General features: G+C 46.9%; 1 protein-coding gene across 1 annotated transcript in view; it reads right to left on the bottom strand.

Moving 5' to 3' along the window:
* Positions 1–493: 493 nt before the first annotated feature.
* LOC134968664 (mucin-5AC-like) overlaps positions 494–19,637 on the bottom strand; it is a 509,092-nt gene continuing 489,948 nt past the window's right edge. Inside the window, exon 41 of the mRNA XM_063944186.1 lies at positions 494–2,973. Within this exon, the coding sequence (XP_063800256.1) occupies positions 2,796–2,973 (178 nt within the window). The 3' untranslated portion in view covers positions 494–2,795. The remainder of the gene's footprint in view (positions 2,974–19,637) is intronic.

Below are 19,637 nucleotides of genomic sequence, written 5' to 3'. Positions count from 1 at the left end.
TGCCAGTAAGTGGCCACACATGTCGACATTGCCTCTGCTCTGAAAGTTGCAGGACCATCTGGTGGTTCATGCATCCGTTTCCCGGTTACTGCTGCTATTTGTTGCCAAGTCCCCCTCTCTCCGTATGCAGCAAGTCAGGAAACCGTCAGATGAGTATTATTATTAATAGCAGCAGGGTAGGAGGCTGCAACATCTCCCAGCAATGTCAGTTTCACTTTCAGCTGAGTCATTTAGTCTGTGTGGCGGCATCTAGTGGCCACCAGCGCACATAACAGAAGTGAGGAGCAGCCTTAGCCTTTTATTATATAGGATAGCACAAAGTAATTCAAATTTCATAAAAAAATGACATAGCTTTAATACCCTTTTCAAAGGTAAATAAAATGACATGTATTAATTTAGAGGATTTTATTTGGATGATGCAATTTACTGTACATAAAATTACTCTACATAGAAAATGATTGAAAATAAATTTACTTTTAAATTACATAAAGGAAAACAAGATTACAGTAATCTTTAAACACAAGATAAAACAAAATATATGCTGAGAACCAATTACATTAATTGGAAGAGAAACTTAATTTGAGTTTTCTGTTTAGTGTTGGTAAAAGCTTCATGCTACATTCCAAGCCACAGGGTGACCTTGGTTTGTTTTCCTGGGCTATGGGCCTGATACAGACCTGGATGGATGTATAACATTGAACGCATGTGCCTAATATATTACATCTACGCATACATCTGAAACACAATGATCATGCATCTCGAGTATTTCCATTGGCAGATCAGAACGACATGGAGATCTATGCAGTTCAATTAGGCGTTCCTGGGCGGTGACAGTGGGGTGTCTGGCATCAGCGTGTTTGTGGGAGACTTCATCGGAAGACACAGTTCCACTGACACTGGCAGTTCAATTCCATCAGCCTTTCTGGGCAGCCATAGGTTTGCTCATAAGACCTATGGTCATAGTTGCCTATCCTCCCTCATTCTGCAGGAGACTCCCTGAATAGTGTTAATCTCCCTGACTCCCTGAATAGTCCATAAATCTCCCTGATTACACTTATTCCCATTATGTAGCTGTTACATTCTTGGAGGGAATCAGAGCTATATAGCTATATACATTCAAATGGGATCATCAGTTCCATTTCCCTGCATTGGTAAGTTTATAAGGCACAACGATCCCTATGGCTACATATATTTTAAATAAGGTTTCTCGTGGCAACTTACAGTATATGGAACCTCTTGTAAAACACAATATACAAACAAATCCTGCAAAATACCAGTGTCTTTTCTTCAATAACTAAGTAGATCTTACTAACTTTGGGGCCTCTCAGATGTAGAATCATATGTACGTCTGCGCTGATAGGTGGTACTTTCACAATCACCCTGAAATGCTTTTTCAAAAGTAGGCAAGTATGCCTATGGTGTACCTGATGCCCGACTGATGGTACGCATTTGTGTGCACCATGGCATATTAGAGCAACAGCAGGTGGGCATCTCAGCATAAATTCACAGTAGCTTCCACAACAAGCTGTTGCTACTGCACTCCATCCACACCAATAGCATAGTAGGCCCTGGGCAAAGCAATGCACTGGGACCCCTACACACCCATTCACAGGAATCAAGTATTACAAATAGTAACATGCCCCTCCTGTGGTCCTGCACCATCCCCCACATGCTTCCATACAGTGAATGGCTGTTAGCACTCTGACTGGTGGATAGCTCCAGCCATCCACCAGTCAGCATGCTGACAGCCATTCACTGTCTGGCTGCAGGCTGGGAGGCAGTTCCTCGGTGCTCTGATTGTGTGACCAACATTCACCACTACTCAGAGGCCCCTAGAATTGTAAGGCCATGTGCAGCTGCCCAGTGTGCCTATACATTAAGATTGCCCTGCGTCCACCTCTGGGTCATGCCCCATGTCATTTGACTCACAGCCAAGCGGTGTGACACTGAGGAGGGTGTAGGCACAAAGACTAATAAACACCTCATTCCATGTGCCATTTTAGAGTGGAAAGCAATAATAGCTCTACAACTAGCCAACTTTAAATGGTATATCAAATTCAATATCAATATTAGGATGTAAAGCTTTATTATTAAATGGAATACAGATGTAGCCACGCTAATCCAGCCTGCAGTTTTCCGTATTTGCGGGAAGCCAGACGCGGAAGGTGTGCCCACAACTAGGGTGTGGGCGTTACTTTTAAGTACATGCACCCATAGGAATACATGGAGGGCGTACTAAGCTGCAGCTAAGGATTGCGACGTACTAAGCTGCAAGCAGCTTTGCAAATGCCATTCTACTGAATGAGGAACTAAGTCGCACCCGCGCCTCGGAGTGGCGCGTGTGGCTGAGCCGCAGGCTGCATGAGCGTGGCCACATCTGTATGTCCTCCACACAATACAGGCAGACAACTGGTGGGATAGAGCAATTATCGTGGGAATGTACTGTAGATGTAAGAAAGCCTAGGAATGTGTACATCGGTAACATGGCTGTCTATTATGTAGGTGGCAGAAATGCTTTAAATCATTTCATTTGTTGAACCTTGTATAACTGTTGCAGGAATAACAGTAAAATTAGCGGGCAATATTAGCATTTCATTTATTTGCATAAAGGCTTTTAATAATTTGAAAATTCAAGTTTTTTACATAGAAATACTACATTATAAATTGATAGAACATCTTGTACTACTCTTAGACTAATGTCGCTGACATAACAAGTAGGCAATACATAAGAAATTTAATATTTTTGGCTTTACATTTTAAACTCAAAATTCATAAGAAAGATTATACTTGACATATTAAGTTGTTGCGTAATCTTTGCATGTAGGGATTGAGCAATCACATTTCTCTATATCAGTGTATGTGTAACTTGTGTTACTGCCATCTTCGCATTCCAGAGACACTTCTATTTCGCTGGTCTGGGTTGGTATGCAGCATCTACAATTCTGTTCCATCCTGTGATTTATTATAGAGAACCTGTGTGGAGTATAAAAATCATACATATATTAATATATGCACTAACTGATAACCAACTTTCTCTTAAATAACAGATCAGTGTTGCAATCAGGCATCTCACAATAGTTCCAACCTACAGTTTTTCAGAATGCAGGAGCACTATCCTAGAGGAAGAAATGAATCTAAAAGCAATAACTACAATGACTGCGCAATAAATTCCGACTAATGTGCCAGATTACTAATAATGCAATACTGTAAGTAGTCTGCGTTTCTCTTACGTCCTAGAGGATGCTGGGGTCCATATTAGTACCATGGGGTATAGACGGGTACACCAGGAGCCATTGGCACTTTAAGAGTTTAATAGTGAGGGTTAGCTCCTCCCTCTATGCCCCTCCTACCAGACTCAGTTTAGAAAATGTGCCCGGAGGAGCCGGTCACAGCTAGGGGAGCTCTACTGAGTTCTCTTGGTAAAAGAGTTTTATTTATTTCTTTCAGGATTTTTTGTTTTACAGGGAGGCTGTTGGCGACAGTCTACCTGCAGCATGGGTCTAGGGGGGGGGCAGTGTCCTCCCCGCGGGGTCCTGAGCCACTGCTCCCGCTGACTGGACGTTAGCTTCGGGGGGGGGTCGATCGCGCACCGCCACAGGGGAACGCTCGCCCCAGCAGCCGGCCGCTACCCCCCAGATGCTGAACGTGGCGAGTTAATCACTATCCCCCCTTGCAAGCAGGGGGACAGTGTGAAGAGAGCGGCTGTTAGGGCGGGAGCGGGGCCTTGACTGCGCTCCTGGGTGGCTCAGTGTACCATGGTGCGGCGCTGGGGGTAGCGTCCTGGACCTGCTCCAGACCCCACACTGGTCATCTCCTGACGAGGTCTGCGGATCCGGGTCAGCCACTGTTCCTCCAGGCCAGTATAATCACTTTACAGAGCGGGAAGCCAGCGCCATTGAAGGGGGTGGAGCTTCTCCTCAGAGCGGACCCAGCACCGTTCAGCGACATTTTTCCTGCCTGCTCTCACTGCAAAGTGGATCCAGGTCCCTCCAGAACAATCTCCAGCTATCTGTACGGTACCAAGGTGGTTGTAGAAGGGGAAGGGGGGGGGGGGGGGGAGCTGTATACAGATTGACACCTATTAAGGGACACAGCGCTGGCTAGAGACTCCTTATACCTTTGATAGCGCTGTGTGTGGGTTGGCTCCAATCTCTGTGTCTCTCTGCCATTCTTTGGGGGGAAACTCTGCCTTCATAATACCCTGTGTGTTTGTGGGGTGTTGTGTGTGTGTGTGTGTGTGTGTGTGTGTGTGTGTGTGTGTGTGTGTGTGGTAACATGTCTAGGGACAATGCATCATATGCTGCAGAGGATTTATCCTCACAAGAGGACTCCATTCCATGTAATCAGGATTGCACAGTTTTAGCGCAGATCCCTGCTAGAGAGCCAGAATGGTTAGTCTCTCTGAGGGGGACTATTTCCCAGATTTCTGATAGAGTTGCTAGGACTGAGCACGCCACTCAGGTCCTCCAGTCCTCTATGGTTGTTTGGTCTGATAGTGCCCCCTCGGGGTCCCCTGCGATTCATTCTCAGAAACGTGCACTTGCAATGTTGCAGGATGACACGGACGCTGACTCTGACACTGCAAATGGTGACGGGGATGTGTCGAGGGGAACGGCATCACTTGCCAAGGGGGTACAGTTGATGATTGCGGCTGTTAGAGATGTTTTGCACATTTCGGACACAGCTCCGGAACAAGTGGAGGAGGCCTTCTTTACAGAAAACAAGAAGACCCCCCCCCCCCCCTCACCTTCCCAGCATCCAAAGAATTATACGATATCTTTGAAAAGGCCTGGGAAACTCCGGAAAATACATTTCTGATCCCTAAGAGGGTTTTGGTTGCTTTTCCCTTCCCAGAGGAAGATAGGAAAAAATGGGAGTCCCCGCCGTTGCTCGATGCCTCTGTATCTAGGCTGTCCAAACAGGTTGTGTTGCCGGTACCAGGATCTACAGTGTTGAAAGACCCGGTGGATCGGAAGGTGGATGCTACGTTAAAATCCATGTACACGGCTTCTGGGGCTGTATTAAGGCCTACTATAGCCTGTGCTTGGATTGCAAGCGCTATTGCCAGGCGGTCTATCACTATGCAGGAAGAATCGGCTATGCTGGATAAAGATGACGTTGATATGTTTTTACGCCATATTCAGGATTCTGCAGGGTTCCTAGTGGATTCCATGAAGGACCTGGGCTCCATGGCTGCAGGGATCTCCTCCATGTCCGTCTCGGCTGGCAGGGGTCTCTGGCTGCGCCAATGGTCTGCGGATGTGGAATCCAGGAAGTACGTGGAGGGCCTACCCTACACGGGTCAGGCTCTCTTTGGGGAGGCGCTGGATGCGTGGATTGCCACGGCTACCGTGAGTAAGTCTACTTTTCTTCCCTCAGCTGCACCGGCTATGAAGAAGCCTTTTACACCAGCCGCGTCACAGTCCTATCGGCCCGTGAGGCAAAGAAAAAACAAGCCTTCGAACACCTTCTTCAGAGGTGGTCGTGCAAAAGGAAAGAAACCTGCTCCCGCAGGTTCCCAGACCCAGAAGCCCGCTTCTGATACCACTAAGCCGTCCGCATGACGGTGGATGGCTGGGCCTGGAGGACGGTCAGGTGGGGGCGAGACTCCGACAGTTCAGCCACGTCTGGGTGTCGTCTGGTCTGGACCCCTGGGTCCTGGATATAGTGTCCAGGGGGTACAGACTGGAGTTTCAAGATCCTCCGCCTCACCGTTTCTTCAAGTCAGGCTTACCAGCTCTGCTGGCGGACAGAGCGATTCTTCTGGAGGCCATCAGAAAATTGGTGGTGTCGGAAGTCTTTGTTCCGGTTCCGCCTCAACAGTGGAACAAGGGTTATTATTCAAACCTTTTCGTGGTACCGAAACCGGATGGTTTGGTACGGCCTATTCTGAACTTAAAGTCTTTGAACCCTTATCTCAGGGAGTTCAAATTCAAGATGGAATCTCTGAGAGCTGTCATCTCAGGGCTAACGGAGGGGGAGTTCCTGGTGTCTCAGGACATCAAGGATGCTTACCTTCACATCCCCATTTGGTCACCGCATGAGGCATACCTCAGGTTTGCGCTGTTGGATGATCACTACTTGTTGCAGGCGCTGCCGTTTGGCCTCTCCACAGCACCAAGGATTTTCACCAAGGTGATGGCGGAGATGATGGTTCTTCTCGCAAGCAGGGGGTGAACATAATTCATTATCTGGACGATCTCCTGATCAGGGCGTCATCCAGGGAGAGGTTATTGAGATCCATCGCGCTCACAACACAGCTGCTCAGGAAGCACGGTTGGATCCTGAACCTTCCAAAGTCTCATCTGGAGCCAACGCGGAAGCTCTCTTTCCTGGGAATGATCCTCGACATGGAGGTGCAGAGGGTGTTTCTCCCGGTGGAGAAGGCATTGGTGATTCAAACAATGGTCCGGGAGGTCTTCAGGCCTACCTGGGTGTCGGTTCATCAATGCATCCGCCTTCTGGGGAAGATAGTTGCCACCTACGAGGCTCTGCAGTATGGCAGGTTTCACGCTCGTCCATTTCAACTGGACCTCTTGGACCAGTGGTCGGGCTCTTACCTACACATGCACAAGAGGATACGCCTGTCTCCAAAAGCCAGGATTTAACTCCTCTGGTGGCTACAACTTCCACACCTTCTGGAAGGCCGAAGGTTCGCAATTCAGAACTGGATCCTCTTAACCACAGATGCAAGTCTAAGAGGTTGGGGAGCAGTCGCTCTGGGGGAAACCTTTCAAGGAAAGTGGTCATTTCAAGAATACCTTCTCCCGATAAACATCCTGGAGCTAAGGGCCGTGTACAACGCCCTCCTGCAAGTAGCACATCTGCTACAAGATCGGGCTGTTCAGGTACAGTCGGACAACGTGACCGACTGTACCTGGAGCTAAGGGCCGTGTACAACGCCCTCCTGCAAGTAGCACATCTGCTACAAGATCGGGCTGTTCAGGTACAGTCGGACAACGTGACCACTGTTGCCTACATAAACCAGCAAGGCGGAACGAAGAGCAGGGCTGCAATGTCAGAGGTGTCAAAAATCCTTCTCTGGGCAGAAAGGCACGCTGTAGCAATGTCAGCAATCTTCATTCCGGGAGTAGACAACTGGGAAGCAGACTTCCTCAGTAGACACGATCTCCATCAAGGGGAGTGGGGCCTCCATCCGGAGGTGTTCAAGGAAGTAACCGCTTGGTGGGGGGTTCCTCACATAGACATGATGGCCTCCCGTCTCAACAAGAAGCTGGGGAGGTACTGTTCCAGGTCGAGAGACCCTCAGGCAGTGGTGGTGGACGCACTGGTAGCACTGTGGGTTTTCCCGTCAGTGTATGTGTTCCCTCCACTTCCTCTGATCCCAAGGGTTCTTCAGCTGGTAAGAAGAACAAGGGTTCTGGCAATCCTCATTGCTCCTGACTGGCCATGAAGGGCTTGGTATGCGGATCTGCTGGATCTTCTTCTGGAAGATCCAAGGCCCTTACCTCTTTGGGAGGATCTGCTGCTGCAGGGGCCTTTCGCCTATCAAGACTTTCCACAGCTACGTATCCCGAGCGAGGTTATTCCTACCCTGATTCAGTCTAGGAAGGAGGTAACGTCTAAACATTACCACCATATTTGGAAAAAATATGTTTTCTGGTGTGAATCCAGAAAATTTGCTGCGGTGGATTTTCAACTCGGATGTTTTCTCCTTTTCCTGCAAGAAGGAGTGGATATGGGCCTGAGATTGGGCTCCATCAAGGTCCAAATCTCTGCCTTGTCCATCTTCTTTCAAAAGCAATTGGCTGTCCTTCCTGAGGTTCAGACCTTTTTGAAAGGGGTTCTGCACATCCAACCTCCTTTTGTGGCGCCAACGGCACCCTGGGATCTAGATGTGGTGTTGCAGTTCCTACAATCAGCTTGGTTTGAGCCTCTACTGGAGGCTGTCACGTGGAAGGCGGTCACTTTGTTGGCCTTGGTTTCTGCTCGACGCGTGTCGGAATTGGGGGCTTTATCTTGTAAAAGCCCTTATCTGATCTTTCATGAAGACAGGGCGGAACTTAGGACTCGTCCACAGTTCCTGCCTAAGGTTGTATCGGCTTTTCATATCAACCAGCCTATTGTGGTGCCAGTGGCTACTGACTCCTCAATTGCTTCAAAGGCCTTGGATGTTGTGAGGGATTTGAAGATCTATGTGCAGAGGACAGCTCGTCATAGGAAAACTGACTCTCTGTTTGTCCTCTATAATCCCAAGAAAATTGGGTGTCCTGCTTCGAAGCAGTCGATTTCATGCTGGATCAGGTTCACTATCCAGCATGCCTATTCTACGGCAGGATTGCCGTATCCGAAATCGGTTAAGGCCCACTCTACTCGTAAAGTGCGTTCTTCCTGGGCGGCTGCCCAGGGTGTCTCAGCACTACAGCTTTGCCGAGCTGCTACTTGGTCTGGTTCGAACACGTTTGCCAGGTTTTACAAGTTCGACACTTTGGCCTCTGATGACCTCAAGTTTGGTCAAGCAGTCTTGCGGGAGCCTCCACGCTCTCCCTCCCGTTCTGGGAGCTTTGGTACGTCCTCATGGTACTAATATGGACCCCAGCATCCTCCAGGACGTAAGAGAAAATAGGATTTTAATTACCTGAAATGGTAAATCCTTTTCTCGTAGTCCGTAGAGGATGCTGGGCGCCCGTCCAGTGCTTCGTTTTCCTGCTTTGGTTTTATATTTCAGTTCTACCTGGTTCCTAGGTAAGTTCTGCATTGTTTGCTGTTTCAGTACTGTTTCAGCTGTTGCTGAGTTTTTCCGGCTTGTTAGCCGGGTTTGTCTATTGTGTGAGCTGGTATGAATCTCGCCACTATCTGTGTACTTCCTTCTCTCGAAGTATGTCGTCTCCTCGGGCACAGTTTTCTAGACTAAGTCTGGTAGGAGGGGCATAGAGGGAGGAGCCAGCCCACACTATTAAACTCTTAAAGTGCCAATGGCTCCTGGAGGACTTGTCTATTCCCCATGGTACTAATATGGACCGCAGCATCCTCTACGGACTACGAGAAAATGATTTACCATTTCAGGTAATTAAAATCCTATTTTTTGGATACTGCCTGGTGAATGAGCAGACATTGGAGGAAATGGCGGAAATGTAATAGCCTAGTACTTTATAATTTTAAAAGTAACTTAGTTGTCTATTGTTGATCTAATTCAGCTTCAAACTTTTATTTTCATCCAGATAGTCTGGTTTTAGAGAGTTACATCTGACTTCAAGGCAAGGGTGGAGCTAGCCTTTCTATCACCCAGCACAAAGCCTCATCTCAGCCGCCCATTCCACCCAGTATATAGTAGCCTATCATTGAGATGACATTACGAAAACTGAGATGTTTGTACGGTGAGGGTAAAACCCATTTCATTATGGTAGCTGTTTCATTTATTTTTTGGTTCTCGGTAGTCTTCACTTGTTAATGGGGCATACAGGCTCCACTGTCTGGAGACTCCAAAGTAAGTATTGCTGCCTGTACTGTACTACATCACCCACCAGAAGTAGGAGTATATGATTGGCATTGTCCCCCTTCAGTGACATATTAATGAGCAGCAGCCCGTCTCACTCCGCTGCCGGGCCAGAACTTGAATCCTCTTCCTCTTCTGCTTTGACTGGGATACAGGAGCCCTGTGATCGTGGGGCCTGATCCAGAGATGTATGCTAATGCATTCACAGCTGCAAATTTGTACACCGTGGATGTGCGAAAATATGCTAATGCTGCAGCCACCTGGAAATTAATTAAGATGCCCATTGGAAGCTTCGCAGATCCAATCAACTTTGTACAAACACATACCTCCCAACTGTCCCGATTTTCATGGGACAGTCCTGTTTTTTGGGGACTGTCCCACCCGCGGGCCATAGTGTCCTGTGGTGGTGGGGGGGGGAGGGCAGTTGGGAGGCTCTATCACTCGCTGCCCTACTTAGCAGAGCAGTGGTGAACAGCGTCTATTCACTAGAGACAGAGGGAGAGGGGGCATGCCAGCAGCTCACAGAGCGCTGGGTATGCCCCCTCAGTGCCGAAACCAGGGGCGTGACCTGAGATCGCGGCACTCCCGCAAAGTTATGCCCCCTTTCTCGAGGCCACACACCCTTTTTCCGGCAGGGCGCGGTTACACCGCGCCAAAGGTCCCTCCTTCCACTTCAAAAAAGTTTGGAGGTATGCAAACATGCAGTGGTATTCGCATATCCTTAAATGATCAACAACTGAGAACGCATACTGTGTAGCTGGGGTTGTGCTCTGCGCTCCCTAAAATGTTTACTTGTGTATTTGAGTATCCGAGCAGCCCAGGTTGGAATAGGAAACTCTTTTCGGTTGTTTCCTTGCTTTACAAAATATAGGGGGAGGAGGAACAACCTTTGGCGCTACTGGTTAATACTCAGAAATAGTGGTTTATTTACAATAGAACACAGTTTTCTGCAAATAACATATATGAGGTGTGTATAGTTATGCACAGTGTGTATATGGGTGTAGTGGATATATACGGAGGCAATGGGATGTGTTTAGATATCAGGTTGTTTATTGTGGTAATAATACTTTAAATTTTTTTTGACAATATTGATTTAAACCTTAATGCTTTAGCGCGCTCTTTGTATTGCTAGCAAACAGTGAGAATTGAAATGACATTTAATGAAATTAAAAAGCTAAAATACATTGGTATTAAACACGTAATAAATAACAATTTGTGTATAATTCTAAAATACAAAAATACATTGGTATTAAACACGTAATAAATCACACTTTGTGTATAATTCTAAAAAATGATGGAGACCGGTCTCTTGCTCTTTACGGTATTTGTGGATTGTTAAGTGTTAATCCCGGCAGGACCGATTGTGTCCGCAAAAGGTCCGGTTTTTAGTGAGTTCCTGATAGTCCGTGATAGCAGGTTGTAGTAACAATACTTCGTTTTCAGGTGATAAAAGTTATTATGGATCGCTTACGTGTCTTCACCCTATTCAGGGCTGGGAAGTCCGTGCGTGTCCAATGGTGCTGCAGGTGTCTTTCTCCGTAGCCGCGGACAATGTCCCTGACGAAGCACGGCACCATTGGCCGAGTGAAACGCGTTGGACCACGCCCCCTTCTTTCACCCGAAACCCGGAGATCCCGACTTCCTGGAAGATGCCGGCGAGGAAACACCAAGAGAACCGGGGTTACAGGCACCTGTAACAAACCGCGGCTACGGAGAAAGACACCTGCAGCACCATTGGACACGCACGGACTTCCCAGCCCTGAATAGGGTGAAGACACGTAAGCGATCCATAATAACCTTTATCACCTGAAAACGAAGTACTGTTACTACAACCTGCTATCACGGACTAAAAACCGGACCTTTTGCGGACACAATCGGTCCTGCCGGGATTTACACTTAACAATCCACAAATACCGTAAAGAGCAAGAGACCGGTCTCCATCATTTTTTAGAATTATACACAAAGTGTGATTTATTACGTGTTTAATACCAATGTATTTTTGTATTTTAGAATTATACACAAATTGTTATTTATTACGTGTTTAATACCAATGTATTTTAGCTTTTTAATTTCATTAAATGTCATTTCAATTCTCACTGTTTGCTAGCAATACAAAGAGCGCACTAAAGCATTAAGGTTTAAATCAATATTGTCAAAAAAAATTTAAAATTTTTTTTTTTTTACAAGTATTATTACCACAATAAACAACCTGATATCTAAACACATCCCATTGCCTCCGTATATATCCACTACACCCATATACACACTGTGCATAACTATACACACCTCATATATGTTATTTGCAGAAAACTGTGTTCTATTGTAAATAAACCACTATTTCTGAGTATTAACCAGTAGCGCCAAAGGTTGGTCCCCCTCCCCCTAGATTTTGAGAACGCATACTGTATGGTTGTGCAGAGTGGCCACAGGATTTGAGACATTGGTGCCACGTTTTCTGCATACAGGATTGTATTTGTAGGCCGAGTCATGCCCCCCAAAAATGACACACCTGTGATTTTGCCACAACTCCCTGTAACTGCCCTCAAAGGTCCCTAACGGTCAATCACTGTGCAAAGAAAATCTTCACTGCAACGGCATCACTAATAAGGTACCTTGGCATATGCGCAGTGTGACAGTGATGATACTCAACTCCATAAATATCAGCATTGCTTACATCTCTGGAACAGGCCTTTGGTACTATAATAATAATAATTATTATTATTATATTATTATCCTTTATTTATATGGTGTGACAAGGGATTTGCAGCGCCCATTACAGAGTACATAAACAAATGAGTAAAACAGCACTTAGAGCGAGTTGTACTACGATCCTCCCCGCCAGCTGCCGGGCATGCGATAGATTGTATGGTGCCTCCGCAATTGCTGGGGGCCGGGATCGGCTGATCATATGTGCAGCACATATGATAGCTGATGCGCCACATCAGCATCATATTCGTACCCATTAACATGCACGATGTGCATGCAAAGGGTCGAATGATAGGTCGACATATTGTATTCGTACACGATATCCACCTAGTGTATGGCCTGCATTACAGTTCAAGACAATGGGGGTTATTCCGAGTTGATCGTTAGCTGCCGTTCGCTGCGTAGTGATCATTGAAAAACATGGCTAATCTGTGCATGCGTATGCACCGCAATGGGCACGCGCGTCGTATGGGTACGGAGTCCTTTGTGATTTTGCACTGGTTCTAGCGACGATTCCAATCGCACAGCCGAACGCAAGGAGATTGACAGGAAGTGGGAGTTTCTGGGTGTTAATTGACCATTTTCTGGGAGTGGCCGGGCGTTTGCTGGGCGGGTATCTGACTTCATTACCGTGTCACTCGTCACAGCAATCATCGCACAGGATAAGTAACTACAGGGCTGGTCTTGTTTTGCACAAAATGTGTTTGCAGGCGCTCTGCTGCACAAGCATTCGCACTCCTGCAAAGCGAAAATACACTCCCCGGTGGGCGGCGACTATGCGTTTGCACGGCTGCTAAAAACTGCTAGCGAGTGAACAACTCGGAATGACCCCCAATATACTGTAGGACAAGTACGGAAAACCAGGGGTTAGGTGTCAGCAAAGGGAGTATGGCGTATACGATAGTGTAAGTAAGAAAGAAAGGCACATGAGGGGAGAGGGCCCTGCTCTTGCCAGCTTACAATCTAAAACTATGAAAAGATACAAAGGTAGACAGCACTGAATTTAGGCCCAATTGTTTACAGGTAGTATCAAATACATTGGTATTCAAATTGGAGTTTAGCGATAAGCATTAAACGTGACTTTTATTATTTATCTATAAAAATTGTATGTCCCAAAATAAGCCGGCAAAAAATACAAAACATAACAGTAGAGAAAGTATCTAGTGATTTAACATGCAAGAACATGATTACAAATGTATTGTGTGTCTCCTAATTGCTTATACATTGGATACAGTTTTATTGGCAGCTGAAACTCTGTGTAAGGGTCACTGTTGCTTTCTTTATTATATAGCGGTCTCTAATGCTCTCAGTATAGGGATAAAAGAGCTACAGACAGGAGGATGGATGACTACTGTTCAATATCTGCTATTAAGCATCAAATACTGAATGAGTTTTCCCAAACATTCCCAACATACGGTATCGGGCATACATACTATATGATAAAATGATAAGATAAGATGAAATTATATGTTATGGGGCGGGAGTTGTTTAAGGGGCTGGACTTCTTTATATGCTATATAAAGCGCACACCGTTTAACTCTGTGCAGTTTTGCACTGTGATTAGCAAGTAGAAGAAGTTTCATAGTGGTATTGTGTGCACACGCCAAAAAATGGGTGTGGCCACATGCCACACGGGGAGTAGCCAATGCAAATAGGGCATGATACACATATGGGGGCCAGATACACATATGATAGACATACGCATACCCCTCACGTTGTGGGGTGGGGTGGCGGCCATAACGGTGCGTGCCGTGACCATTTTCAGAACTGCTGCATGATGTCACACGCAGCCGCTCAGATAAAAAAATGACCGCCTACCAGCGCAGTAGGGGTCAACCTTAAATTGATGTATCCATAATTAAATTGCGGACGCATCATGAGGCGGCGCCACACATGCTGGGCAGCCTCAGCATGTGAGGAGATGGACACAGATCTTGCTGCTATCCATCTCTGAATAACCCTCAATGTACAGTATGGTAGCAATCGACAATCGACCATTCGCTCTCATGCACTGGCAGTGGTTGTTAATCTGTTTGATTTAGCAAATTTATCCAAACAATCGTTTTTTGTAAATTTTCCAGAGTTTGTGAGCAAATGGTTTATTGTTATTTGCTCCCATATAGTATATTACCAAATTTCCATTTCATCCAGCCAGATTGGGCAGATAAATCTGTGTGTACCCAGTATCAGACAGTGCCTTACAATTCTTTGAAGAAAGGCAATTTTAAGCCCCTTGGACTATTTTTTTTTTTTTTTTTTGGGGGGGGCGGTATATTAAGTTCTGTGCTTGTTTTCCTGCAACCATGGGTGAGTGATCCCTTTTGAAGCAGACTGGACGTTGACACCATAGGTAGAGAGTGGCTGGTAGAGCACTCTTAAGACTGCTAGTTGGAATATCTTCCAGCAGTGGGTGGTGGATGTTTCTGACTGATAACCAAACACTGTTGTACCTAGAGGTGCCCTGATTCCTAAATTCTCCCCTGGAGCCAGTATCTAGTGTTTAAGGTCGCGTACACTAACGCCTCCTTCTCATCAAGATCCATATGAACCCACTGGGTCTCACCAGTCAACTATGGCACCAGCGTCTCCATTTCGGATGGCCATTTTGCCCTATTTGCTTTCTTTTGAAGATGGCAAGATAGGCTTCTAAGAAGTCAGCTGACATTTTCTTAGGCTTAGGCTTATCCTTAGGACCCGGCTGCTGTTGCTGGCATTGCAGCAGCAAACGTTCATACCGCAATTCCTATTGCATCTATATCAGTTGCTGCTGGAACTGCTGCTGAATTTGCTGATGCTGCTGCAGGATTTGCTGCTGCCTGCTCACAAGCATTTTCAGATTTTCCTCCATTTTGGCTTTTTTGTGGGCTGGGAAGAGGAAAATAGCTTCCCTTAACATGGTGCTTGTGGTGAAGCAGCCTTTTAGTGGAGGCACGCACACTGATTCTGAACTTCTGATTCTTCACCGCTGTTTTATTTTTCCAGCATGACCGCAAAACAGAAACTTTTACAGAGAAGAGTGTTCAGAACCCTATCACTTACTAACAAAGACCTACTACCTTTGTCACGGGCCACTATCTGGCATTGGTCATCCCAGATAAATGGCCTAAAGAGGCCTTATATAACCCAGATTCCTCCTACTCCACCCAGATTGACAAGTAAACCACTCCCCCTTCTTGCCTTTAAAAGATAAGACTTAACAGGAGCTTTGATTTGTCCAGACAGTCTGCCAAACTGCAGGGAGACACAGTATTTTCACATTTTATTCTCCAAATGCACAACTTCCCCAGGCTAGCTAAATAAACACCCTTGGCTGCTCCCTTGTAGCACACTGACCCATTTGACACTATATAATGTATACAATGAAAGTTCTTCAAAAAAATGTCCAGCTTTATCGCACGGGCAGACAGACAGTTAGAAAACACCAAGTCCCGTGAATTCTGGAGACTGCTGCTCCCCTCTGTACAGGTTGTGTCCCTGGATCCTCGGAGGAAACTCTGGGTTCGAGCATTATCTATATAACTCGATAGAAGAAAAAAGTTTAAACCTGGTAACAAATAAACTGATCTGCAAAATGAAGCGCATCCTCTGCTTCTTCCTTTTACATATATTTTTCTATATATAAATTTATATTCTGTTGGGCACCCATTATATTTGTGTGCCCCCAAAAAATAAGATTTTACTCACCGGTAAATCTATTTCTCGTAGTCCGTAGTGGATGCTGGGAACTCCGAAAGGACCATGGGGAATAGCGGCTCCGCAGGAGACTGGGCACAACTAAAGAAAGCTTTTAGGTCACCTGGTGTGCACTGGCTCCTCCCACTATGACCCTCCTCCAAGCCTCAGTTAGGACACTGTGTCCGGACGAGCTGACATAATAAGGAAGGATTTTGAATTTGATTTTGAATTTGATTTGTAAGACTCTTACCAGCCACACCAATCACACCGTATAACTCGTGATACCATACCCAGTTTTACAGTATGAAAACAACTGAGCCTCTCAACAGATGGCTCAACAATAACCCTTTAGATAACAATAACTATGTACAAGTATTGCAGACAATCCGCACTTGGGACGGGCGCCCAGCATCCACTACGGACTACGAGAAATAGATTTACCGGTGAGTAAAATCTTATTTTCTCTGACGTCCTAGTGGATGCTGGGAACTCCGAAAGGACCATGGGGATTATACCAAAGCTCCCAAACGGGCGGGAGAGCGCGGATGACTCTGCAGCACCGAATGAGAGAACTCAAGGTCCTCCTCAGCCAGGGTATCAAATTTGTAGAATTTTGCAAACGTGTTTGCCCCTGACCAAGTAGCAGCTCGGCAAAGTTGTAAAGCCGAGACCCCTCGGGCAGCCGCCCAAGATGAGCCCACCTTCCTTATGGAATGGGCTTTTACAGATTTAGGATGCGGCAGTCCAGCCGCAGAATGCGCCAGCTGAATTGTGCTACAAATCCAGCGAGCAATAGTCTGCTTAGAAGCAGGAGCACCCAGCTTGTTGGGTGCATACAGGATAAATAGCGAGTCAGTTTTCCTGACTCTAGCCGTCCTGGAAACATAAATTTTCAAGGCCCTGACTACGTCCAGCAACTTGGAATCCTCCAAGTCCCTAGTAGCCGCAGGCACCACAATAGGTTGGTTCAAGTGAAAAGCTGATACCACCCTAGGGAGAAACTGGGGACGAGTCCTCAATTCTGCCCTATCCATATGGAAAATCAGATAAGGGCTTTTACATGACTAAGCCGCCAATTCTGACACCCGCCTGGCTGAAGCCAAGGCCAATAACATGACCACTTTCCACGTGAGATATTTTAGATCCACGGTTTTAAGTGGCTCAAACCAATGTGATTTTAAGAAACTCAACACCACGTTGAGATCCCAAGGTGCCACTGGAGGCACAAAAGGGGCCTGAATATGCAGCACTCCCTTAACAAACGTCTGAACTTCAGGTAGTGAAGCTAGTTCTTTCTGGAAGAAAATCGACAGAGCCGAGATCTGTACCTTAATGGAGCCTAATTTCAGGCCCATAGTCACTCCTGCTTGTAGGAAATGCAGAAACCGACCCAGTTGAAATTCCTCTGTTGGGGCCTTTTTGGCCTCACACCAAGCAACATACATCCGCCATATGCGGTGATAATGCTTTGCAGTTACATCTTTCCTGGCTTTAATCAGCGTAGGAATGACTTCCTCCGGAATGCCCTTTTCCTTCAGGATCCGGCGTTCAACCGCCCTGCCGTCAAACACAGCCGCGGTAAGTCTTGGAACAGACAGGGCCCCTGCTGTAGCAGATCCTGTCTGAGCGGCAGAGGCCATGGGTCCTCTGAGATCATCTCTTGAAGTTCCGGGTACCACGCTCGTCTTGGCCAATCCGGAACCACGAGTATTGTTCTTACTCCTCGTTTTCTTATTATTCTCAGTACCCTTGGTATGAGAGGCAGAGGAGGGAACACATAAACTGACTGGTACACCCACGGTGTCACTAGAGCGTCCACAGCTATCGCCTGAGGGTCCCTTGACCTGGCGCAATATCTCTCTAGTTTTTTGTTTAGGCGGGACGCCATCATGTCCACCTGTGGCCTTTCCCAACGGTTTACCAAAAGTTGGAAGACTTCTGGATGAAGTCCCCACTCTCCCGGGTGTAGGTCGTGTCCGCTGAGGAAGTCTGCTTCCCAGTTGTCCACTCCCGGAATGAACACTGCTGACAGTGCTAAGACGTGATTTTCCGCCCATCGGAGAATCCTTGTGGCTTCTGCCATCGCCATCCTGCTTCTTGTGCCGCCCTGTCGGTTTACATGGGCGACTGCCGTGATGTTGTCTGATTGGATCAGTACCGGCTGGTTTTGAAGCAGGGGCCTTGCCAGACTTAGGGCATTGTAAATGGCCCTCAGTTCTAGAATATTTATGTGTAGGGATGACTCCCGACTTGACCAAAGTCCTTGGAAATTTCTTCCCTGTGTGACTGCCCCCCAGCCTCGAAGGCTGGCATCCGTGGTTACCAGGACCCAGTCCTGTATGCCGAATCTGCGGCCCTCTTGAAGATGAGCACTCTGCAGCCACCACAGTAGAGATACCCTGGTCGTTGGAGACAGGGTTATCAGCCGATGCATCTGAAGATGCGATCCCGACCACTTGTCCAAGAGGTCCCACTGAAAGGTTCTTGCATGGAACCTGCCGAATGGAATTTTGCTTCGTAAGAAGTTACCATTTTTCCCAGGACTCGTGTGCAGTGATGCACCGATACCTGTTTTGGTTTCAGGAGGTCTCTGACTAGAGATGACAGCTCCTTGGCTTTCTCCTGCGGGAGAAACACTTTTTTCTGTTCTGTGTCCAGAACCATCCCCAGGAACAGTAGGCGTGTGGTAGGAACCAGCTGTGACTTTGGAATGTATAGAATCCATCCGTGCTGTTGTAGCACTTCCCGAGATAGTGCTACTCCGACCAACAACTGCTCCTTGGACCTCGCCTTTATAAGGAGATCGTCCAAGTACGGGATAATTAAAACTTCCTTTCTCGAAGGAGTATAATCATTTCTGCCATTACCTTGGTAAAGACCCTCGGTGCCGTGGACAGTCCAAACGGCAGTGTTTGGAATTGGTAATGGCAATCCTGTACCACAAATCTGAGGTACTCCTGGTGTGGATGGTAAATGGGGACATGTAGGTAAGCCTCCTTGATGTCCAGGGATACCATGTAATCCCCCTCCTCCAGGCTTGCAATAATCGCCCTGAGCGATTCCATCTTGAACTTGAATTTTTTTATGTATGTGTTCAAGGATTTCCAATATAAAATGGGTCTCACCGAACCGTCCGGTTTCGGTATGTGGAATAGTAACCCCGTCCTTGTTGAAGTAGGGGCACCTTGACTATCACCTGCTGGGAATACAGCTTGTGAATTGCCTCTAGCACAGTCTCCCTGCCTGAGGGAGTTGTCGGCAAGGCAGATTTGAGGAAACGGCGGGTGGGAGACGCCTTGAATTCCAGCTTGTACCCCTGAAATACTACTTGAAGGATCTAGGGATCCACCTGTGAGCGAGCCCTCTGATCGCTGAAATTTTTGAGGCGGCCCCCCACCGTACCTGGCTACGCCTGTGGAGCCCCCCCGTCATGCGGTGGACTCAGAGGAAGCGGGGGAAGAATTTTGATTCTGGGAACTGGCTGACTGGTGCAGCTTTTTCCCTCTTCCCTCGTTTTACACGCTTGCATTTCTGAAGCCGAAAGGACTGTACCTGATAATACAGTGCTTTCTGAGGCTGTGAGGAAACCTGAGGTAAAAAAAATTTCTTCCCAGCTGTTGCTGTGGATACGAGGTCCCAGAGACCATCCCATGCCTTTTAAAGTCAGCATCATCTGTCCAGTGTCGGGTCTCTAATAACCTCTTGACCGAATGGACATTGCATTAATTCTGGATGCCAGCCGGCAAAATATCCCTCTGTGCATCCCTCATATATAAGACGACGTCTTATGTTCGCAAAA

The sequence above is a fragment of the Pseudophryne corroboree genome, chromosome 11 (assembly GCF_028390025.1).
Source record: "Pseudophryne corroboree isolate aPseCor3 chromosome 11, aPseCor3.hap2, whole genome shotgun sequence".
Classification (NCBI taxonomy): domain Eukaryota; kingdom Metazoa; phylum Chordata; class Amphibia; order Anura; family Myobatrachidae; genus Pseudophryne; species Pseudophryne corroboree.
Note: the sequence above shows the minus strand (reverse complement) of the source record. Positions and strands in the feature narration are given on the sequence as shown.